At 39.7% G+C, this 24,665-nt stretch overlaps 1 protein-coding gene across 6 annotated transcripts in view; it reads left to right on the top strand.

Moving 5' to 3' along the window:
- The window catches only part of mical2a (microtubule associated monooxygenase, calponin and LIM domain containing 2a), a 34,993-nt gene extending 11,186 nt beyond the window's left edge, over nt 1-23,807 (top strand). Inside the window, exons 3-24 of one of the 6 annotated variants that reach the window (XM_019277521.2) lie at nt 2,894-3,101; nt 3,321-3,437; nt 4,575-4,676; nt 6,156-6,311; nt 6,550-6,650; nt 6,917-7,174; nt 8,813-8,928; nt 9,152-9,278; nt 9,379-9,469; nt 10,198-10,345; nt 11,794-11,993; nt 12,644-12,747; nt 12,981-13,049; nt 13,140-13,274; nt 13,705-13,809; nt 15,012-15,275; nt 16,677-16,784; nt 18,934-19,114; nt 19,205-19,281; nt 19,372-19,468; nt 21,292-21,352; nt 23,150-23,807. In XM_019277521.2, coding sequence (XP_019133066.2) covers nt 2,894-3,101; nt 3,321-3,437; nt 4,575-4,676; nt 6,156-6,311; nt 6,550-6,650; nt 6,917-7,174; nt 8,813-8,928; nt 9,152-9,278; nt 9,379-9,469; nt 10,198-10,345; nt 11,794-11,993; nt 12,644-12,747; nt 12,981-13,049; nt 13,140-13,274; nt 13,705-13,809; nt 15,012-15,275; nt 16,677-16,784; nt 18,934-19,114; nt 19,205-19,281; nt 19,372-19,468; nt 21,292-21,350 — 2,823 coding nt within the window. In that variant the 3' untranslated portion in view covers nt 21,351-21,352; nt 23,150-23,807. Of the gene's footprint in view, nt 1-2,893; nt 3,102-3,320; nt 3,438-4,574; nt 4,677-6,155; nt 6,312-6,549; nt 6,651-6,916; nt 7,175-8,812; nt 8,929-9,151; nt 9,279-9,378; nt 9,470-10,197; nt 10,346-11,793; nt 11,994-12,643; nt 12,748-12,980; nt 13,050-13,139; nt 13,275-13,704; nt 13,810-14,649; nt 15,276-16,676; nt 16,785-18,933; nt 19,115-19,204; nt 19,282-19,371; nt 21,224-21,291; nt 21,353-23,146 lie in introns of those variants that run through there. The other 5 variants (XM_019277520.2, XM_019277519.2, XM_010744791.3 and 2 more) reach the window with 5 other exon arrangements.
- The last annotated feature ends 858 nt before the right edge of the window (nt 23,808-24,665 follow it).

Genomic DNA, 24,665 nt, shown 5'->3' with positions numbered 1-24,665 from the left:
CACATATAGGAAGAGAGGTAATTTTTTTTTTTTGTTGAATTATAAAGAGATAGCTGCAACAGGGACACGTTAGGCTGTGTGGTGGTGGTTGTGGGTGCTTGGCAGTAAAGATGATGAGGGAAAATAGAAAAACCTGGAGGAGTGTGATTACCTTTCAGGCATCAGCTGCCCCCAGCTTGAAAGAGTGTTTTTATTGCTCAGAGAAACAGACAGCATCACTCAGCAACTACGAATATTTGGCCCCAGTTATACAGAGGGTGTGCTCTGCTCTTTATGGGCTCTTCCTTGAAAGTTGGAGCCAGACCCAGGTCGTTATTAAAGTGTGTGTTAAATGGTTCAGTGTGCGCTTAGTTTTTACAGGTTCTGTAACACCAAAACACCAAAATAGGTAAGAAGAAAGAAGAAAGTGTGACTCTCTTAAACTTCTGAGACAAATGTTCAGGTCAGATTTCGTAATTCTGACAGTCCACAGGGTTGAGTTGTAAAATAAAAAGTGGTACTGTGTACCAAAGTAGTAAACCAGATGTACAATCAGTGGATTGTTGCATTATTGACGCTAACTTATTGTGAATTTATAAGATTACCCTTTTCTTCTACAAACCTTTAAAAAGTTGCTTATTAATTTCCACACATGTACAGCACAAGTGCAGCATGAAGTCTTAATCCCTCACAGGACAGACAATCTGTTTTTACTTGATTACTAATTTCTCCTCTCCCAGGGAGAACCACGAGGTGACGGCCCATTTTTTTTATGGCGACTCAGCTCTTTAAACAGTGACAGATGTGAAATCACTCTGCACCTCGTCTTCATATTCCCGCTGTTGCAGCAATCTTTAAAGGATGTGATGTCATCTGTGTTTTATGACCTGACACAGCTGGCTGTTGTGACACGTAACCACAGAGTGTGTCTTCCTCATAAAGTTTCATTGTGTGCAGGAAAATTGCAAATTGACTTTTTTTTATATATAATCCAAAATATGATGTTGTGAAGCTGCTGTGGTCAGACCAAACTGTTGCAGACTTCTCAGTCACGCAGTCAGACAGTTTTAAGTTTGTGAGCCCTAAAGAGCTGAAATTATTTAGCACCAAAGTTTCTCATTTCTCAAATGTATCAAATATGATAATAAACTAAATCTTTCTTGGTTTCTGACTGTTGGTTGAACAAAACGACCAACTTAGTGACATCATATGGAGCTCTGGGGAATTGTGACATTTCATAAACCAGATGAGTGATAAATCCAAAACATAAACCTCAGCTGCAGTTGCAGCTTTAGTTTCCCTACACTGATGGTAAAGAGCTCCTTGTATCAGCCACACTGTCCATTAAGATGGAAAATACCCCGACAGATAGAGTTCATTAACAAGGTGGGAACATATGTGACCAGGGTGAGGTGGAGCAGGGATGAGAGCGAGGTCACAGGTGGGAAGCTGAAAGGAAGCGTGTGTGTCCTGGCTCAACAGATGTGGAGCAAACCGTCAGGAAAAGGCTCATATCTGGAAAACTATATCAGCGAATGGAAACAGGCTGAACAAACAGCCTGTTACCGCTACTGGCTGATAGACAGACAGATGAAAACAGTCGCGTGAGATTAGATGAACGTACATGTGAATAAACTGAGTTCGTACTCTGCACGTTTGACAACATCCATCCTTGTCTCTGGCTGTGTAAATACATTTACGCACCCTTTGTTACGAGAAAAAAAAAAAACTAGGCCAGCGGGCAGGCTTGTCCAGACAGCACTTCCACCACCTGTGTGTGCTTTACACCTGAGCTTACATCATCCCGATAACCTCAGGCAACACATGATGACACACTGTGTTCCTCATCACCCACATCCAATGTGAAGCCACCGCAGAGCTCAACCACACGCTCTCAGAGGGGGAACATGGAATGACTAAAGCAACAATAATGTTTTTGGAGAAGGAGCACAAAGCCTTTTATGGTCTGATTTGGGATTTTGGTTAGCTGGCACTGGGTGCTCTGTAAACAGCAACCAGCCTGATTGTCTCAGAGAACTGATATGGACGGGTGCCACCCCATCGCGCTATCACAACTTTGTGTTATCCTCTTAGTGGACACACAGGATGACAGGAAGCGAGTCCTGTTCAAATATGTGGCTGCACACCCCTGTCTGCACACTGGTGGGATTTAAAAGGTTGGGGGGGGGTGGGGTATTTTGAGCAACTAATTTGCTGAGGCTATCGAGACAGGAGACTGTCCACTTGATTGTTGAGCACAGCAGGGGCAACCTTCAGAAGTGCTTCTGGGTTCAATGTCACATATCCTCTCTACACAATCCCCTAGAGTGCATCTTAACATGTTTAGTAGGAAAGAAGATACAGTTTGCCAGCACACATGCGTCAGTTCTTTCATCTATCATTCAAGAGGATGATGTCATGTTCGAACCACACATTCTCAGACAGATGCTGTAACCTCAGTGAACTGACTTCATGCATTTTTAGGTGCCTCATGCATGAATAACACCTTAGATATGCTGAAAGGCTGTAATGATAATTTAGATTGATGGAGGAGGAACGCAAACAATTTTTTCAGGTGTGTGTAAACGCTCTAATGTTTTACTTTACACACACAAGGCCGCCTCAAGGTTTTCTCAAGACTGGAATGATCCTCAGAGTCAGTGTCTATCCTGCTGAAGTGTCCTTGAGTGAGACACTCTAAACCTCTAAATGCTCCAGCGGTGCAGTAAAGTGCTGCTCTTTCTCTCTTTCCACATAGATGTTCTAATGCTCCCTGATACGTTAATAAACAAAACATCTCGGCGTCATCTGCAGGGAAAAGTCTCAGCCTTCTGTGATTATAAACGTCACCACGATGTAACTGATTTCTCAATGTGTGGGTAATGAGACCAATTTGTCATTCTCTCTTATTTAGTGCCTCATCATCGGAGGGGGCCCCTGCGGCCTGCGAACGGCCATTGAGCTCGCTTTGATGGGTGCCAAAGTGGTGGTGATCGAGAAGAGAGACTCCTTCTCGAGGAACAATGTGCTGCATCTTTGGCCCTACACCATTCATGACCTGCGGGGCCTCGGGGCCAAAAAGTTTTATGGCAAATTCTGTGCCGGTGCCATAGATCACATCAGTGAGTATTTGACTGTACAGAAACAAAACATGATGCTGGCTTTTGCTTTTCATTGACCTGTGATCACATACTATCAGCCTCTCTGAACCATGACCTTCAGTTTGAGAGGGTGATAGAGTTCAGGCCTCGCTTTCGACAGTGTCAAGATAACAGAACACAAAACACAAAGTTTGGCAGTGTTTTACATCTGTTAAAACTGTGCGTGTGCGTGTCTAATAGGCATCCAGCAGCTGCAGTTGATCCTACTGAAAGTCGCCCTGATAGTAGCAGTGGAGTTTCACATCAATGTGGAGTTTGTCAAGCTGCTGGAACCTCCGGAGGATCAGGAAAATGAAGGTATCCATCCACATGTTCGCTTCACTACTGCTATGTACGTGTCCAAACAACAGATTAACAGTGCTTTTATATTCACCCACTTGACAGTTGTTTTATGACCGGCAAGCTTTGGGAAGCTGAGGAGATTTAAGCAGCTGGAAAGAATATGACTCGGACATGAAGTAGGATGAACTTAAGAAGTTTAATAATCTGTAACGCTAGATATAGACATCAGATTTCATTTTCATTCTGTTTTTTAGACAGATACTGTGTAGCTGCCTTGAGGATCTGCATTTATTTTCTCAGTCTGTAGTTTGCCGCTCTTCTGCTTCGAGGCTGGTCAGGCAGCGAGGGATTTCTTATCCTGCAGTATTTAATTTCCTTGACAGCCACCAATAAACAGGAGACAAACATTGGCACCGATCTCGTTTTTCATCATACTTAGATGAGGTTAACGGCGGTCAGGTTTGCTGCCAGACTTTCCTCTTAGTGATCAAATATATATGCCTGTTACATACAACACCCACTTATCACATTAATAACAATGAATGAACATTGTTTCCCTTGTTAAAACCCAAAATGTAGTGGTAGTGTACTTTTTTACTCTCATCTCCCTCATAAATGTTCCGTAGCACGTACTCTGCACTAAAGCTGACTTCTCATCTCATGTTGAACTCTCAGGGAGGAAATAACTTGCACACTGTTGTCAGGTGTCTCCTCAGCTGCAATATCAATACAGCGATAACAACAAGAGCCTTGCCTAAATTTAGACTCAAACTTATCCCTCCTGTTCTGCTGTGACGGACTTAGCTGTGCCCTTGACATCATGGAATGTATTTTCCACATGGTGATGTTGCACAACAAGCTGCCAGGCTGTTACTGCGATCGTCTCACACTACTGCTGCACCCGCACTGGATACTAAAAATGGATAAAGTTAACTCTAATGAAACTCTCTTAGTTAAGTTTGCAGGCCAGATGCAGTGGACTTTGCAGATATGTCTCTCTCTGTACCACATGAACATACTGAGAGCTGTCCTTCCATGCTTGCTCTTCATTAAACACAGCAATAAAATGTCACAAAGGGAATATTACTATGATTTATACTGTGTTTTTTTTGTTCATCTTACTTATCTGTGTCTTTTGTTTCAATCTCTCAGGGATTGGGTGGAGGGCCGCAATCCGACCTGCTGATCACCCTGTGGCTAACTTTGAGTTTGATGTTGTGGTGGGGGCTGATGGACGCAGGAATACTCTGGAAGGTGAGAAGGCAGCAAACAAAAGGGGTGAACAGATGCCTCAAGGCTTAAAGAGTACATTATACAGTTACCTGTGTCTGATCAAGGAAGGAACAGTCCGGGAGCCAGACTTTCCCATCAGAGCAGTGTTGGAGCCTATTGTCACTCTAAAAATGACATAACTATATTTTCAGTTGCTCTTTCCAAAGTAGTTTTCTGTGAATTTCTTGTGTTTGTATTCTAAAAATCTCTGAAGCATCACGTGGAACAAAAAGTCTTGTTTAGTGTTAAATTTAGGTCAGATAAAACCCAGCACACGCTCTGTTTACTGAACAATCCAAGGCATCCAATAGGACTGTTTCTGGACTCTCACTTTAAATAACTTCTGTTGTGAAGCTCACCTTTTGTAAATTTACACTCACATGAAGCCATTGATCTCTCCCAGTGGGAAAGGATATATACATCAAACCTTGAAAGACTGTACAGAAATAGAGCAGAGCTGGGGCTCAGTGCAGCAGCTGATGCATGCATGCTGGACTCTCTCCATCTCTCTGTCTCACTATTTCAGCCTCTCTCCTAAAAATGCTGTCATCTAACAGCCAATTTGCATCAGATGCTTATTCCTAAAAAGGGTATTTTGGGGCAGAACAAGATGCTTAGCTCATTCTTCAATTATGAAGACGCCTGGGGGAAATTATTTCCCCCTGCAGTCAGCCTGCTTTTGAGTCCTACTTTTGTGTCCTAGCTACAGTAACACACACAGTTAAATACAGCAGAGACAGTATGGGGGAGCAGTGACACAAGTTCAGACGCTTGATTTCTGCCCCAAGAAAGTTTTGTCACTGTCTCATACATCACACATGAAACCTCTCCTTCCTAGTGACATTTCTAGTGAGTTCCTGCTGGTTTGATAATACCAGTGAATGTTGAACCTTCATTTTAGTCTATTTGATGTGTGCTTGGAGTTTTTGGTGTTGGTTGGTACATAGAAAGCGAACACTGAGAGAACCCTTGACTTGTGTTTCCCGTGTCCGTGTTCTCTGATTCAAACTGAAAAAGACAATTGTAAAAATAACAACTTTTCTGGTGAAGTATTGCGTAACTTTCATTGAATTAGATTCCTTGAATATGTGTAATTCCATATGAATATAAAATGAAATGTCTACTTTGTACTGTTGACTTTTAAACCATGAAATAAATTGTTAATCAAATGAACAACTGGTGTACGGCATTAGGGATTTACAAGTGGCCCTTTACTGCAACAGTTAACAGTTAATTAAGTGAATATCATTTAACTTGATGATAACATTTAATTCCTGGTGCTTTTTTACCACCCCGTGGCTTTTGTTCACTCGGTTATATAAAGGCTCACCTTATCCAAAAATAACTACCTTGTAATTATGGTTCAACGCTAGTTTTACTGTGGTTTTGACAGACAACCTCAACGACCTCTCTGTTTATTCTCTGCTTCATTCTTTATCTCACTGTCTTTTTCCCGCTCAGGTTTCAAAAGGAAGGAGTTCAGGGGAAAACTGGCAATCGCCATCACAGCCAACTTCATCAACAGGAACACCACTGCTGAGGCCAAAGTTGAAGAGATCAGCGGCGTGGCCTTCATATTCAACCAGAAGTTCTTTCTCGATCTCAAAGAGGAGACAGGTGGGTCAGAAGCGCAGACAAACGATGGTGTTAGCTGGAATTATCTGACAGAAAAGTTTTTCTTCTGTCCGCTCTGGTTGTAATCAGTGATGAGTGTACCTCTTAACAATTTGAGGAGTTGGCTTATCAACATGATATCATAATTAGACATTGACGAGTTTGAGTCCAAATGTCCTCTACACTTCGATGCCCTGTCGATGCTGATTTTGTCATTCTCAAACCCTGTAATTTGTTGCAGGTATTGATCTGGAGAACATTGTGTACTACAGGGACAACACGCATTACTTTGTTATGACTGCCAAGAAACAGAGCCTGCTGGACAAGGGAGTCGTCATTAATGTAAGTAGAACATTGTGTGCTATTATTATTTTTAGTTTTTTATGAAAATGTGTGTCCTAATAGCTCACTTTTTGTTGGAAATGTGGGCAGCACAGCAGAGGACTAGAGCCAGAATAGTTAAATCTGTACTTTTTATTATTTTACTCATTTTGTTATACTGTATGGCTTTTATTTCACTTCTGTGTGCAGTAGTAATTCTTTAGAGCTGCTAAGCTCAGACGTGCTCTGTGTGAACTTCTCCTGACTGTCATGCTTCTGTTCAACAGGATTACACAGAAACCCAGATGCTGCTGAGCAGTGAAAATGTCAACCAGGAAGCTCTTCTGTGCTACGCCCGAGAGGCTGCTGACTTTGGCACCAACTACCAACTTCCCACGTTGGACTTTGCCATGAACCACTGCGGGCAGCCAGATGTGGCAATGTTTGACTTCACAAGCATGCACGCCTCTGAGAATGCTGCTCTGGTCAGGGAGAGATTTGGCCACCAGCTGCTTGTGTCACTGGTTGGCGACAGTCTGCTAGAGGTAAGCAAATGAAAGTCGTATCAGGTTAAGTCAAGTGAGCTCGGTTCAGGTGAGCGCAGGGTGGGGAGGAAGAAGAAAAGAAACTGTTACACAATCTGGCAGTCATGGCTTTGAGGCTCAGTTTTCTCTGGTTAGATGTCGGAGGGTGAAGAGCCTGTGAAAGGGAAAGTGTTGATGTTTCACCTCCTTTGTGTGTACATACTCACCCCTGATGATGGTTTTGCCAGCAGTCAGCTGAATTTTTCAGCACTAGGATGATTGTGGTCTTCCTGACACACACAAGGCCAACACTTACTAGTTACACAATTTAGGGAGGCCTTAAAAGTGGCTGTACAGACACTTGCAAGCTCATCTGTACATTTCTAAGGACAGTAATTACTATAACTGTTTGTAAAATGTAGTCTGATAACACTGGGGAACACAATTTTTGTTGAGTTAGGTCTGACAGCTGTTTTTAACTAATTTTTGGGTGTGGAATCCAAAACTAATCTCAGTTTTTCTCTATCACGTCAAGTTTTTGAACTATAGGATCCCCGTTTTCTTAAAAAAATATGAAAAATACTGTACTTAACAGATATCTGCTTGTTTTCACTAAACAAAAGTAACAGTCTGTGCAATGATCTTCTTGCTCTCGCCAAACCATGGGGATACCAAATGCCAACTTTTCACGTGTTCCATTGGTCCACATCCGTAAACTCTCAACACGCTGCTTGCACTTGTAATGGTGAAACTACCACAAATATAGCAAAAGGAGTCAGGGTTGTTTTAGGCATTTACGACAAGAAGTAGCAGGAGCAGACATGATCTGGAACACAGGAAATTTGTAAATAAAACACTAAGATGGAATAGTTACAAGCTTTGAAAACTACAAAAACAGCATGAAACCAAATAGAACTTACAACGGTATGCACAAGGTTAAGAGAAAAGCCAGCACAGATCCTCTTCATTCCTACTATGCTGGCTTTCTGTCTGCAGATATTGATAGTACTGACCTATTGGGAGCTGCACACACCTCTCACTGTTCTGTCTCAATTGTGACTGCAGAAAACAAGTTGCCACGTAGCTGTAGATGAGTCCAATCGTAATCAGCTGGCAAGTCTTACTACAGCAGTGGAATTTTGCTTATCTGGAGGATAAGCTGTGGAGAAAAAAACTTGACGTACTAGACTGCAATTTTGGAATCAGCATGCCAATTTTAGTTTTAATCAGCATAAAAATCTAACTCAACTGAATTTTTTTTTCAAATTGTTCCCCAGTATAATCAGCACTTTAATATGTGACCTATGAAAACAAAACGAACAGAGCACCAGTAGTGATTTTTACACCTTTCCTTTAGTGACTGCTAACAAATCATTTACACACCACACCCAAACATTTATTACTATATCCAACCCCATCTTACACCAATGCTGAGTCTTTTGTAATGTAATGTTTGTCTCCCTGTATGTATATTATGTAATATCTGTCTAGACTCCTCTTAAGTGTTTCACAATTTAAAAGACTTATGCATAATATGCCTAATAATATTTTGTGTTGCTAATTAGTTTTCAGTCTAATCACAGTATTAGCTGTGGTGAAAGTTTGTTTCTTCATGTACACTGACACACAGTTATAATCATACATATTTGATCTGTGCAGCCTTTCTGGCCCATGGGGACGGGTTGCGCCAGAGGCTTCCTGGCTGCCTTTGACACAGCCTGGATGGTAAAGAGCTGGGCTCAGGGTCAGACGGTCCTGGAAGTGCTGGCAGAGAGGTACATGCAACACACACACACACACACACACACACACACACACACACACAAAGAAATTTGTAAGTAAGAGTGCGTTTGCATATATGTGCCATTCAATACCATTAAGTATTGTGTGTTTTCATACTCACAGTCTAAATAATGTTCAAATTGTTTTGATTAAAAAAAAAAGCACTTTCACATTAAAGTGATATAAATAACAGAATGTCATTTTGTGTTTCTGTAGAGAGAGTATTTACAGGCTACTTCCACAGACAACACCTGAAAACATTGCCAAAAACTTTGAACAGTACACCATAGACCCTGGCACTCGATACCCCAACCTCAACTCCTCCTGTGTCCGGCCACACCAGGTGAGAAGAAGGACTCACTTATAATATCAGATTCTTACCATTTTTAACAAATATAAGTTGTTGAGTGTGCTGATTGTAATACTTTTGCTTCGTGTCTCAGGTGCGTCACTTGTACATCAGTGGAGAGCTGAATTCCTGCTCTCTGGAGCGTGCTGCTACCATACGTCGGCCTGTCAATCTCAGCAGACGAGGTTAGTGTAACAGGAATTGGCAGATTCCTGCGTGTTGTTTTTCTGAGTGAATCTGTAGTTAAAAGCATGCCTGCTGCTGATTCCTCTTCAGAGTATTTAGGCAGTAATCCCTCATGAAAAGGGTGTCCTCCCCTCCGTTACTTTGAAAAGATCCTCATCTCCCATTGTTTAGGGAATAGGGTTTGTTTTTACATGTGGGTTCACTGGGAGGAGGAAGCTTTGACAGTAGAGCCGCTGGGTGGTGGAAAGGAGCGTCAGACACGCATATCTCAATTCTCGCTCTCCAGAGTTCAACGTAGCTTTATGTTCCTGTTTAAAATATGTTCATACTCATAAATCATTTTGAGCATGTCTGAATTTATCTTGATAAAATGTACAGTATGTGAGGTAAAAACTAAACATTCATCCTCCTTTGTAACATGATAATTATTGTGCTGCAGAGTTCAGACAGGGATTATATGTACTGGGAACTTATTGTAAAGTCCTTCGACTCTTTCACCAGAGGCATCAATGAAGTACGTGTCCAGACAAAGACGTGTACATACCTCAGCACCCACTCCCGGCATATCTGTCATAGTTCTTATTTATTGGCACAGAACGTGTTGTCGGTCCATGCTTGTGATATCACATCATCTTCAGCCTAAACTTTTCTTTAGTGTTTTTTTTTACTTACAACTACATTGTCAGATTGAAAAAAAATCTAACTTTCCTCCATGTTTCTTTTGTAGAGTCAGAGATCAGACCCACGAGGCTTCTCACCTGGTGCCAGAAACAGACAGAGGGCTACAGGAATGTGATGATCACAGACTTGACATCTTCTTGGAAGAGTGGCATCGCCCTCTGTGCCCTCATCCACAGGTTCAAACCTCAGCTGATGTACGTAACACACACCAGATAATCAGTACTAGCCTGCAGCGCTGCATCTGTACTTGTAAAAACACTCCTTAACATCTCCCTTTTTAGTATCTAAAGCATACATACATTCACATGAGCAAAAAAAAGAAAAGAACTCTGCACCCTATTTGTAACAACTACTTGTGAAGACATCCATTTCTTGTCGGTGTGTTAAATATGCTCGGCATCAAAGCAGCTCTTTTATCTATGTGTGTTTTCTGCCGTGCACTTTACCTCCTCCTCACAACTTGTGAAAAACACTTGACCCTGATAGATGTGAAAAAGACTTCATACATAGCTGTCATATACATACGTCGAGCTGGTAGTAGAGGGTGCGAGCAGTGCAGCTGTGTATATTTCACACATTTTTACCAAGGGCAATGAGTTTCAACTCGACTGAAATAAATACTAGGTAGTCATGAAATTGAACTAATAGCCCTTTCTGTCTGTTGATCTGGAGTCGTGGTGAAAAACAACTCATGGAGGACAAAGTCTTCCTCAAAAACAGGAACTGTACCTTATTTTCCACTTTTTAGGGTAAGATTGCCTTACACAGCATGAGATTAGTCTTTGCAACTGTAGATAAGTACATTTACAAATCTAATTATATCCTCTCACTCTTTAATTATTGCCTTCATACCTCACCACATGCCACTACAATTTCATGTGGTCCTGTAAGTTTCCAGGAACCACTGGCATTTTTCCCCTTCCCTCCTCCATATGCATGCCTGTCAGCAGACTGCAGAGAGGGGAGCCGGTTTGTAGAAAAGAAAGAAAGGAAGAAAGAAAGAGAGAGAGTGGTCTCTGTGCTGACCGAATAGCTCCAAAGTTTGTGTGTGCTGCTGCTAGGTTACTGCACTCCTCTTTACATTATTTCTCAAGTTGTCTGCACACCGTCAGTTAAGGTAAAGACGTCAACGCTGGGGAATTTTTCTCCCATTAGAAGTCATTTGCTGCAATTTTCTCCTGCAATTCAAGAAGCAAGGGGTGAAAATTGATTGAGCGAGATAAGTTTCTGTGTAAAGTTATTCCATTGTGCTAACTGTGCTCCCTGTCAGTCACCTGACACCTACAGGCAGACATGAAAGTCTGTCAGGAAATAATCCTTTCAAGAATCTCAGCTACAAACCTTACTGTTACATTCCTGTCTCATTATTCAGAGCATCTTGAATAGTTATGATATGGAAAATATGCATTTTAAAATGATAAAAATATGTTCAAAGAAAATCTAATGAAATAATCTGATTATGTATACATTTCAGTAATCAGGTGACAGATAAACCAGAAACAAATAAATGCTCTAAAACTGTAAAGGTGCACACGGTATCTGTACATTTTTCCCAGCTGCTTTGCAATGACATACATATGTTTTTTGTTTTTTTTATTACCTTCCTCTTACTGAACCCTCCATTACTCTCTTTTTCAATCAGAGATTTTGACTCGTTAAATGAAGAAGACCATGCTGCAAACCTCCAGCTAGCTTTTGACATCAGCGAGCGTGAATTTGGGATCCGGCCGTTCGCGTCTGTGAAGGAGCTGAGTGACGATCAGGAGCTGGATAAGACCAGGATGATCACCTTCCTGTCCAAGTTCTATGAGCTCTTCCGTGGCACACCGCTACCTGCTTCAGGTAGTCTACCATACTCTACATTTTTCTCTACTCTACTGTCTTCTAGTCTGATCTCTGCACTCTACTATACACTACACGAATTGTGCTTAACTCTACCTGTAATGTACTACTCAACTCTACTGTACTTGACTCAGCTCTACCAACTGTACTGTCCGCTATTCAACTCAACTCTACTTTATTTCATACAACTGTACCTTGTTTGACTCTATTTGACTTTCCTATTTTCTTTTTTATTGTACTAAAATATGTAGAGAAAACAAAAAATGAAATTCTCTGGAAACCAAATTAAATTGAACACCGTTTCTTGGTGTTCAATTTCGTTTGGTTTCCTTAAAAAATGTCTTGTGCACTCTTCGTCAAATAAAGTGGCATTACAGGAATCTGAATCAGAGCCTGCAATAGATTCTTGACAACATGAAGACACTGTCCGTCTCTAATGAAGGGCTATTCAATGCCTACCTATATTTTGTTGTTTAATTGAATCTCAGCCAACCATTTACCCTCCTGACATGCCACTGAGTAATTCTTCATTTTTAAAATTTTTTTTTTTAGTGGAACATTTTGCTATACAGATACAGCAACTCTGACATTTATGGCTGTGCACTGCGTAAACAATGAAATCTCTAATGTAGTCATGTGTTTTACTGCAGGTTCCAGAGGAGTGGATGAAAACAATGAAGATTATCCATCTAAAGAAGTCAGAAGTAATAATAATGTGCTCAATCTTGCACTGCCGAGGAAACGGGTACCAAAGGTAACTCCACACTGAAATGTTTAAATCTGTTGTGATAAATACAACAAGCTGACTGACTCATCTTTCTATATTTCCAGTTCATATGGCATCTATTTTGTATAAATACAATATTCTATTGTTAAGAGTTTAAAAGGGCAATGTATTCAATTAGGATGACAAGATGTTCTCCAGCAGTTTTTGGCATTTGACTGTTGGTGATTTAGTTTTTTTTTCTTTCCTTTTTCCACTTTCAGGATGAAAAGAAGTCAGACGGTACAGATCCCATTTACAAACGGAGGCGGAAATTCTGTTATTTGGAGGAGGTTTGTTGCTAAACTATTTACTCACTATTTCAATCTTAATCATGTTAATAGAAAACAGTCATGACTTGTTGTCTGTCTGTCTCTTGTTAGGCCACCAATCTGTCGAGCAATGGCTCCTCAGTGCGAGAAAGTCAGGAGCCCAAGGAAAACAAAGTGCGCTCAATGGCTACTCAGTTGCTGGCCAAATTTGAAAGCAAACCCAGCCACCCAGTCCGGAGAACACAGGTAAAAACACAACAATGTGTTCATTCATAGATAGATAGATAGATAGATAGATAGATAGATAGATAGATAGATAGATAGATAGATAGATTTTATTAGATTTTGTTGTGGTAAGACCATGTTTTTTATTACAGTCTCTTCAGGCTGTAGTCTATTAATCTTCAGACAAATACTTTGTACATCCTTCCTGTCTGCATATAGTTAGAAATGGATATTTGCCCACTTTTTCATGGATCATAAATATGTTTTAAATCTCCCTTGTTGTATGCTGGAGCTCTGAGAGTGGTCTGTGGTTGTAATGAGACAAAACTTTCCTTTTGCTAATGCTACAAAGTCTTCTCTTGGCTTTTATTTCCATCATTTCATCTTTTCAGCCTTTTCTATTTCTGTGGCTTTTTATTAACAATCTTCTTAACTTTCTGCGAAATCTCAGTCAGACTGTGAGAGGTCCTCCCTGCTGCAAACTTTTGACCTGACTGAGAGTCTGCATCTTAAACGCAGGCCCCCGGTCCCACCTAAACCTCCTCCTGAGATTCAGGTAGTCTGGAGCCACCACATGGCAATTAAAGACACACAAACAGCAGCCAAAGGCATCAGGACAGTCTTTAAAACTAGTGACAGTCTGTAAAGCTTCACATAAAATAGTCAGGTATTTGCATGTTATTTCTGTCCTGCTGACCCAAGACATGCATCAAACATACACACACACACACAGACATTTGCAAACTATTATGTACATTTACTTTAAACACATACACCACCGTTGTGATGATATAATTTACCTAAAAACACTTCCTTAATCCGGTAAACAATGCTGCAAGTGTTTTTGCATATTTGCTTTACTCCAGTTTGAAGTTCATGTTACACATATGGAGGCAAAGTCAGTTGCTTTGGCCAATGTTTGGTCAACTGTATACATGTTCATGTTCAAAATTCCACAAAAAAACATTCAAATGAAATTTTGACTAAGCCGACATGAAAGTAAATTACCTTAGTTGATTCTGGCATAGTCAAACAATCGTGATGATTCCTTATTATCCTTCCTATGAATTCAAATGGTTATAAAAAATATTCTTAAATGCAAGTGTGACTGAAGCATAACTCCATTTTTCCAGTTTTTCCAGTCACATAACTAGTGTTTTGATTTTTGCTTAGCTACCAGACACACGTCTCGACTTTGTTTTTCCATTTTTTGTATAGAGTGAACTCTGTGTGGTAATTGGAAATTAACTCAGTGTATACTTACACAATGTTTTTTAAAAAAAAGCATTGCAGTTACTGGAGTCAAAGCATTGTACTCATGAGCTAGGTATTCAGAAAGTGTCACTAAAAGATTAATGTGAATTTAGCAGTCTCTTTTGTTTAACTGTAACTTTAGGCTGGCTCAGATATCAGACTCCCCCTTCAATCAAAGAAAGTTTTAAAAAAGAGTTCCTGCTCACAACTGCATTACCATGTGATGATTACATAAGTTTGGCAAAACTTAAAACATACTGATTCACTGTAATAGGTTACCTACACAAGTTGATTTTCATTCTGTGCTGGCATAACTGACACCTCAAAACACGTCTGCTATGCTTTGAAAATTGTTGGCAGTAAATGTCAAAAGTATTTATGTAGTTAATGGGCTTAAATATGTATAAAACCACCTGTATGGTTCTTTAAATGATTTACATTCTCTAAGTGAAAGGAAAATAACTTATGCCAGAGCTCACACGTGCACTATATTATCCCTTTCAGTTTGAAGTCAGTATCAGAAAAGCAGCAAAACACTTAGTGCCTCCAAAAACTCTGCCCAAACCCCGACTCCAGTCTGAGTCCCAGCATCCATTTTCAGTAGTGAAGCTCAGACATGTTGATCAAACACAAGATGAGGAGACGAAGTCCGAGCCTCAGCCTGAGAGTGCAGACCCCCCTGCTCCTTCTTCGTCCTGCCACTCAGCAATCCAGTTCATGTCAAGAGTTCTCCAGCGCCTCAGGGAGGTGGATGAACACATCTCTGAGGTGATCACTATCTCCTCTTTCAATTCTTTAAGTTCTTCCTTCTGTTTATTATGTCTCTGTCCTCTTTTTAAACCCATGCAATTGTTGCGTTCTCTCATCCCCAAAAAGGGCCCCAGAGTGAATGTTGATTATATATTATGTCCTGATTATACATTTAGGCTTGTGTAATGTGTAGTCAGATGGGTGAAGTCAGCCCCTAAATTATCCAGCCTGACGAAAATGGCAAGAGCAGGCCTACAGACCTGGCACAAGCTGAGACAGACACACAAATGGATTATTGGCCAGTCTGAGTCTGTGTGGAACAGGTCGGCCAAGGCCAGACTGCAGGCACTGGCTCGCATCTGCAAATAAGCTATTTAGATTACTCAGATTTTGCTAAAAGCATGCCTGTGTTGGCTCGGATCACCACTGCAAAGTTATTCACCTTACCAAGTTATTTAGTGTTAAAGTTCTTTGGTTGAGGAAAAATTGGGACGTGTGAGATATTTTAGTTTAAATGCAGTTTCATCTGTTTTGAGGATTTTCCTAAAATACAGGGGACGGACAAAATAATTCAGAGTTATTTCGATTCGAGTGTAACAACAGTTTTTGTGGTACAGAGCTGGAGCCAGGCGGTGATTAGCTTAGCTTAGCATAAAGCAGGGTAAACAGATCTTAAATACGTATATTTTATATATATAGTTCAAATATATAATCAAAGTTCAAATATACATGTTTCAGTTGTTTAATCCATTTGACAAACAACGGATTGTGGCTTGAAGGAAAGTTACATGCTGTAACTACGTTCCATACAGACTCTCAAATAATGAATGTAAATAAGTGAACTACTTCTTTAAGTTGTCTGGTGTCTTTATTATTTTATGCCCCCCTGTATTAACGGTGTGTAGATAACCAAAGTTTGCGCATAGCATTCTTGATTAATTACTCTTTTGATTAATATACCTTGAAATTGACTGTGACTCACTTAAGCCTCAAAGACTGAATACTTCACTATATGATTTATGAACATGTTTTTTGGCTGAACCGACCTACTTGTCTCAGATTTCTCTGCAAAGTCTGTGTGGCTGTCTCAGTTTTCTGTTCTAGTACAGTATGAGTAACCACATCAAGTGGGGTGTGAAATTAATGTAATAAGGCAGCCTTCGCTCCACACAGTGATGTTATTGTTTTCCTCCGACAATACACACTTAGCTGTCAAAGCCTGCTCCTTATTGGGAAAGTAGAACAGAAAGGTCTTTCATCATTTAGTTGTGTAGTGCGTTTTAAATGGTTATTAGCCTACCTAATTATGTCCACGCACTGAAAGCTCCACATTTGTTGGTGGGAGAATGTATCTCATTATACTGTGCAGACGAGACTGATGGCGCTTCTTTTGTTCCTGTGCTCTGTGTCATCCTGCAGAAAAAAGCTCAGACACAACAGACTAGAGAGTTTCATACAAAAAGTATAAAGGAAAAAGCTGTTCACCTTACTGGGTTGTTCTCAGGAGACAGCACAGCTGTACTCAAGGTGACTATCTCAAGCTTGTGTGTGACCCTCACCCAACCTTGGCCTTGTGTTTTGCACTACCTCCCCATCACGGTGTGATTTTTTTTTATTTGCATGTGGAAACACGTCACATCTGGGATCACGTCAAGTGCATGCAGCCAATTTTGTGTTACCTACAAGCAGGAAATTCAGATATAATAATTCAATTCAATCATCAATGGTCATGATATTGTTATCATGGTAAGTAGTTATAATATTTTTTATAACAGCGGTCACATAATGACATTGTGAAAGGAATGAATGAGAGTTTCAGCTCATTGTTTAGCATCTTCAACTTTACTGTTTTAAATTCACTCTGAAAGCAGCTAAAGAGTCAGATATTTCCCTCAGAAGAAGGTAGAGGCCAAAACGGAGCCAAAAGAGTAAATATTGGACTTATGTTTGCTAGGTAACCACAAACACATTTACAAATGAATGATAATGGTACGCCATAAGTCAGAGGGACCATATTTTCATAATATATTAAGTATACTGCACATGCACGTACCATAGGTGTTCAGTTATTTCAGTGCCAACTTAGCAACATTTTCTAAATCAGGACTATATTATAATTATTATTTTAATGGTAGAAGCTGGGACACTTTGGTAGTAATTTGTAAAAACTGGGACATTTTAGTGTTTTACAGACATTTGTTGGTATTCAGGACTCCCAGCTAGATTGAAATTGGGACAATCCCGACAAGCTTGGCTGAATTGCCTTTGTTTAATCCTGGTGTACCTACTAACCTGGCAGGAAGAATGACGTCATGTTTGTTCCAGTTGTGAAGGCTCAACATTTCATCCCAAAGGCAACACACAGAAATCTTCCAGATACAAAGAGGGACTGTTTAAGACAGCGTTAAAAAACAAGCATCTTAGCTCAAGATTTATGTCGTTGTCATGTATCCTCTTAATTATAATCGACAGATTTATGGAAAAGGCTGCTGCTTTGCATGAGAGCTTCCCTTTTAACTGCTGTGCTTTTAATTACCAGCAATCCTCACAAAAGAGTGTGGGTCCTTGTGGTGGCACTTTGTGGGTTTCTCTGCTCCACCCATCCCAAATAGCCTGCTCCAACTCAACAGCCAGATGTTACAGCAGGACTTACACTAGTTTGATGTAAAGGAACTAAACATTATGATCCATGTTTTCTTTTTCAATGTTTGGATCAAATTTGATTCCTGAAGAGCGATTGGGAAACTATTTAGACATGATCTCACTGAACCATGTGTGTTTATCCATATAACCATGTGATTATCTATAATTATCTTGCTTGCTTTCCTTAACTGTGTTTTCCTCTTGGCTGAATGTTAGCAAGCAGTTGCGGAGGAGTCTGAGGCTGTAGGCTTTAAAGTAAAGAAAGTGGTCAGCCTCTCTGAAAATGACTCCAGACGCAGAGCCTCACACAGAGCTGTCATTTCAAAAATATCCACAAGATGATATCTAAACAATAAGACACTCAGGAAATGACACTGACAAGAAAAGTGTTGATCTGTGTGGAAAAACATTCATGAACACAGCTGTGTTGGTCCTTATATTGGACTCAACTTCTCATGTTGTCACTCTTCCTGCACGTATACCCACCTTTGATTTTGACCGAGCATGCCGACACCACCAAGAGTAACTCACTGAACACAAACTTTATATGTGGCCTGATTTCATTCTCAGGTTCCATGTTGAAAAACAGGCCTTGGTCTTGCATAGCCAACATATTTCTGATTGTGGAGAGTTTAATGATGTTATTAGACTTTTGATTGACATGTTAAATTAATCTATAGTCTATAACTTTATTCTTGGAAACTTGGAAAAACAAATTCTTAATTTCTTAATAGCTAGAAAATAGCTAAAGTGGAGAGATAAAATTAGATTAAACATACTGAATGTCCACATGTGTAAATGAATGTGTTTTTTTTTATTCAAACAAGTTAAAAATAGTTTGCATATTGTTTGATTTCAATGGGCGTTAAATTCACAAATGTGTGTGAAGATGTTTGAATATGTTTATTATGCAAGTATTTAATTACCTGGCCTTAAAGTCAGTGTTTCAGCTTGTATTATAACGAGGTGTCATTAGTGCTCATCCTCATCTGCTGTCTTTAATCATCACTCGTGTCTGTGCTCTGTTTCCCAGGGTGGCTCATTTCGCAGGGCGTTCCCCCCGTCGGGTGACAAGTGTCACTCATGCGACAAGCGTGTTTATATGGTGGAGAGGGTCTGCACCGAGGGGCTCTACTTCCACAGGGAGTGTTTTCGCTGTTCTACCTGCAGCTCTGCCTTACGTCAGGGAGCGCACGCCTTCGACTCTGAACAGGGTTTGTAACATCAAATCATGTCGTATTAGATCCACATATTACTAAAGAAGTTCAGTATTCAGCTGGCTGACGTTTGCTGTAATCTTACAGGGAAGTTGTACTGCAAGCTTCATTTTGATCAACGCAATAATGGGACAAACCTACGGAGGAATTTGTCTCTACGTTCAGTGAGTGCTCTGAATTTCTAACAATACCCATCTTGGCCATATTTACTGTGACATATCTAACCTCTCTTTCCGTCATATCATCTGCCTTAGAATCGTTATGGAGCTGGCGTTCAGGAGCGAGGTGTTATTGATGGGCCGAATTCTGAGTCCAGCAGCACAGCAGACCTGCAGAGTCAATCCTCAGCAGGTACCTTCAGCTCGTTCATAAGGAAACGGCTGAGCTGGCCCCTGAGTGTGACTCGTGCTGTGTGTAACGCCCCCTGGTATCTGTCCCACCGTGTGCGTAGTACAGCACAGGCACTCGCCGGCCACCTGAGGGACAATGCCCAGGACTATGCAACCCTGTATGAGCTACTGAGCATGAGCTTGCCCCTGCTGTTCGTTTTACAAGAGGTACTGCTGCAGATGTACACAGAGGCCGTGCCTGATGGGCCCAGCTCTATACAACCTCTACTGCTGTGGCTGCAGGAGCATATAGGCCACAGGCTCGTGTAGACACTCAGCAGACCCTAGCTGTTAATATTTGACTTCAAATGTCATTAAATCTGTGGCTGAGTGGCGCATTAGCTGGAGTGTTCTCATCTTGTTATCATTTGTAGCTGTGCACAAGCACCTTTTATTAATGTTTACTTGCCTTTTATAATGATAATGTAGGTAGATTTGCTCTCAGTGTGTTGGATGTACTTGTACATCATTAAAGAAGAGACACTGTAGGTTGCTCATGCAGCTTTTTTTTGCAATTTACTACAGGCAGTTGAGAATAATAATGAAAAGCTGCACCAAATAACTTGTACTTAAACTGTACAGTACTCGTAGGGTTAAAATAAGTTAAACAGACGAGGCCACAGCCAGTGCATTAAAGACTTGAGACTGCTGAAATGTCCAATCACCGTTGCTGTACAATCCAATCTTTTACAAACTGCCTTGGAAAATGGATCCTGCAGTTAAAATATCTTAACTCAGGTTATGACTGACTAACTTGATGCACTTTATGTTTGAGAACTGCCTTGTGGACGTCGCAGTAAACTGTCACATTAGATAACAGCCTGGTCTCATGTTAACACTGAAACATCTGGCGGGTTTTCTCTTGACTATACTGTACATATGTGCTCCTGCCATATGTTTTTTTTTAAAATATATATATACGCAGGTATGTGTATTTTTACACACATCCCACCAATTTACTCATAATCTTTATTTACTCTGACCACTAAGTTTACGTTTATGAACTGTTTTTTATTGATTTGAACACCAAAGAATCTTTTTTGATGCTGTGGTCTGGTGAGTTTCCTTCTCAGTATTTACTTTTACTTTGCTGCCATCTACTGTTCACTCTCTGAATAACCATGAAGGCAAAAAGAGATACCCGACCCAGTATAACATTATCACAACATGTTTTAAATAATTGATTTAGATTTACTGTAGACAATAGACGCTGGTGAGCATGCTGTGATGTGTTTGAATGTGCTTGCCACTCTTGCCATAATTTTAAAGCATGTTGTCGGACGATCAACTGCAAACCTCTTTGACTGGGAGCCACACAGTCGCTTCCTATTCAGATACACTATCTAACGATACTTATGAAGCACTTTAGAGTTTCAGAGTATTTTGTTTTTCTTTATGAAATATTTGAAAATGATATTTGCAAAAACGCCAGCTATTATTTTTAAGTGTTTACGGCATAACATGCTGGATATGCAACATGATGTTTGTGTTTTCTTATCAGCTACCTAATATTTTTTGTTGAATTACTGAATCTGGCGCATGTAATATGAGAGGGAAGAGTTCTCATTCACCCTGACTGGACTGGGAAATCATTTATTTTTAAGTCTGTATAACAGGAGGGAAATCATGTAAAATGTACAATGCTGCCAACATACAAATATCATCTTCATTATGAATGTCAGTATTTTGTTTTGTTTTCATAAACATTTTCTACTTTTGTGCTTTCATCTGTTGTCATTTAAGTCTGAATGTTTTCGATCATTTTCCTCTCTTCTTCTCGTTCAGCTGAAGACTTTTATGAAGTGTGTGATCCAGCTGGGTGGTTAGGAGAAATGACATTTTGAAGGTGATCACGTGCATGGTCACATGGTCGTGTGTGATGTGATACTGCAATAATTAACTGACGCAAAGTGTCTGAAATGACTTAACAGCATTTACGGTGCTGAAATAATTAAACACATTTCTTGTGACACTGATTGACTAAACTCATGACTAATGAACGGCTTTAGTGTTTGTCATTGATCCTCAAGCTGTTTTGGGAATGAACTAGTACTAACTAAGCCTGATTCAAGACATCTGAATAGCTGCCTATTTCTTTAGTGATTCAAATAGTATGAATAATGGAGTGGAACCAAACTGTAATTCAGTCTGATTATTGGGTTTTATGAACTATAGAAGAGAAGAAATCAAGGGAACTTCAAATCTTTTCAAAGCTTTTATTCCAAGTATTCCTTGGAATAAAAGCTTTGAAAGAAATCAGTTCTGTCAGCATTAATCAATAGTTACCATCTTAACAGGCTCGTTTCAGTAACTGTTTTTGACTGCATCACAAAATCTTCCTCTGCAGATCAATTTTCTGTGCCCTTTTTTTTTATCTGAATTTGAAGAAACTGCCGTTATCAAGGTCAAAAAAGAAGTTTCAAGCTTAACTTTAAAGCCAACATGGATGTAAAAACATATGCAATTCAATGCTCCAGCACAGCTACTGTACTTAATGGACCTCTTGGTGAGATTGTTTTGTCGGCTGCTGTTTCCCAAGTCCAACATTCAGCTGTTAAAATCATCAATTTACCAATATTTGTTGAATTATCTGTGGTCAAGTGAGCCGATGATGCATCCACTGATTTATTTGCAGGTATCGGGGAATACAAATGCATGTGTGGACTGTTGTATAAAGCCTTTTGTGATTTCTAACAATTAGAAAGGGATAAATCTGGTTCGAAACAAGGAATGAGCTATGTTCGACCCTCTCTCATTACCACCAGAAGTCCTTTAGCACGACCCTTAAAACCTCCAGCTACTCGGAAGCCGACAGATCATACTGTGGCTGTATTGAACAGCCTCCATCCGTCAACGTGACTTTAGAAAAAAACATTTTAATGGAACAGTTACATTTTCATGATGATAACGTTATGCTGACAATAGCAGCAAAGAATCACTTAACGTTCCATATAGCATGACTCAGAGAAACTTTCCAACTTCCAGTGCGTACTCTAAGCGCTGTAAGTTTTCACTGAACAACAGGACTAACACTTTGTTAATGAAACACATTACTAGCATTTTTCTGCCTCTTCTTCAGTAACTTTAAATGAAAAGAAACTTTACGTTTTGTTAGAAACAGTTTAGGAATGCAGTTAGAAAAAAAAATCCTTGACTACAGTTTATATTCTGTTGAAACTTCAAGTAAATCATCATTTTTCATAACTAGTCTGATAAGTGTCGTGAGGGTCTGGAGCAGATTCCAGTTGACAATCTTTACACAATACTGAAGAGCTTTCCAGCCTCCAAAAACTTCAACAAACGAGACAGGGCCTCATTTATCATTTAATATAAGTACATATGTGATATATTTACATACTCTGTGTGTAAAGTAAGTACTATATTGTGCTCTGGTAAGCTAATGTTGAGGCCAACACACAATAAACTGTTAAAAAAGATATTTGGTTGTTTGTTCAATTAACAAAATACTTCATGTTCGACACATTATATTCAATATATTTTACACACTGAATACAAAGTGAACTTAAATAAAAATGTTGCCTGATGCCTCAACAAGTTCATATTCAGATGTCACACCTCAAAGATCCACAGATTCCTTTATCCCCTTCTCCAATGTTTGTTTCCTTTGTTTTTTATTCAGAAGCTGCCACACAAGCAAGGTTATCACTTCACCCACAGAGGAGGGAGGAGAATTAAAGAGTGATGATAATTCTTCATGACCTCATGTATATAATACATATAATACTGTTGGAAATGTTTTCTTGTGTTCTTGAACGATCCCTGGATTGTTTTTTTTGTGCAGCTGTTTTTCTTTTTAATAGTAAAATGTGTATGTTGTTATAGATTTCTGACTTTGTTTCACATACAATACAATAGAAAAGGCACATACAATATTTTAGATCATTTGAAGCTGGTTCAGCTTTATTGTCATATTACCTCAGGAATAAGGGGCGACAGATCAGGAAATGGTCAGTGTGGTTGTTTTTGGAACCCTTGTTGACAATGGAAAACTAAAATCTATAATTTAATTATACATGTACGATCACTCTGGGCTGCAAGTAGTAGTGTGTATAAAACTGTTTTCTTTCTTGCAGTCTACTTTTTACTGAGCTTTACCAACAAAAAATACTGATACTAAAGCAAATGTCCACACCTACAACCTCCAAACTAAAACATTATGTCACATTTCCACAAAGATCTGAAAGTGAAGAACCATTGTCCATTTTTGTCCAAAGGTTCATGAAAGCACCATTTCATTTAGGAATATCCTCAGAGGTACAACCTCTTTGCTCAATAAAGTAGCTACATAATAAATTATAATTCACCTGTGTCCTCTTTTTCTTTTTTAACCTTTATTAGTAAAATCTCACTGACACACAGGGTCTTATTCTCCCTAGGGTCCCCGTCAAGGCAACACAGACAGACAATATTGTCTGTCAATGTTGTTCAATACAGAAACAAAATAGAACAAATTATAGAAGTGAGAAGTGCAAATGTGCCAAAAATAGTAGTCAGATTTTAAACAGACAGGCTCTCCAGATTTCATGAAGTAGTTTAAATCCCCTACAGTTTCTGCTGTAGCATGTTCCAAGTTGAAGAGAGCGTAATGAAGCCCTGAAGGTTATGGCAGCATTATTTACACGACATAGATAGTGAAGCGGATAAATAAGGATACAGCAGTCCAAGGATAGATTTATAAATAAACTTCTGTAACTTCTGCAAAGTTCTGTACATACAGTAGTGATGACCAGTTCACTAAAGAATGCAGTGTACAGTGGTGTGTGAGCTCTCAGAGGTTGGAGGTTGGTGATAGAGAGTGAGCGTTAATCTGCAAAAGAGGCAAGAATTTGGCAACAACCAGCTGTTTTATAGAATTAAAGGTAAAACAAATTTCCTTCACATTTACCTTTAGAGATGATCAATATGAAATATAAAAGAAAAGCTTTCATCAATTGTGATGAAGATGATGGATGTAACAGCTGTCCATGTAAATTAAGAATACATATGCATTCTGAGTTTGTCAGACCAAAGAAGAAAGTGTTATTAACCACCCAGCCAAATTCAAATGATTACTAATATCGACAAGTTTATGAAATTAGGTGTGAAAATGGGGTAAAAATGATTCTCAGCTTCAGGACTGTGGGGGCGTGTCCGCTAAA

The sequence above is a fragment of the Larimichthys crocea genome, chromosome VIII, assembly GCF_000972845.2.
Source record: "Larimichthys crocea isolate SSNF chromosome VIII, L_crocea_2.0, whole genome shotgun sequence".
NCBI classification, from domain to species: Eukaryota; Metazoa; Chordata; class Actinopteri; family Sciaenidae; genus Larimichthys; species Larimichthys crocea.
Note: the sequence above shows the minus strand (reverse complement) of the source record. Positions and strands in the feature narration are given on the sequence as shown.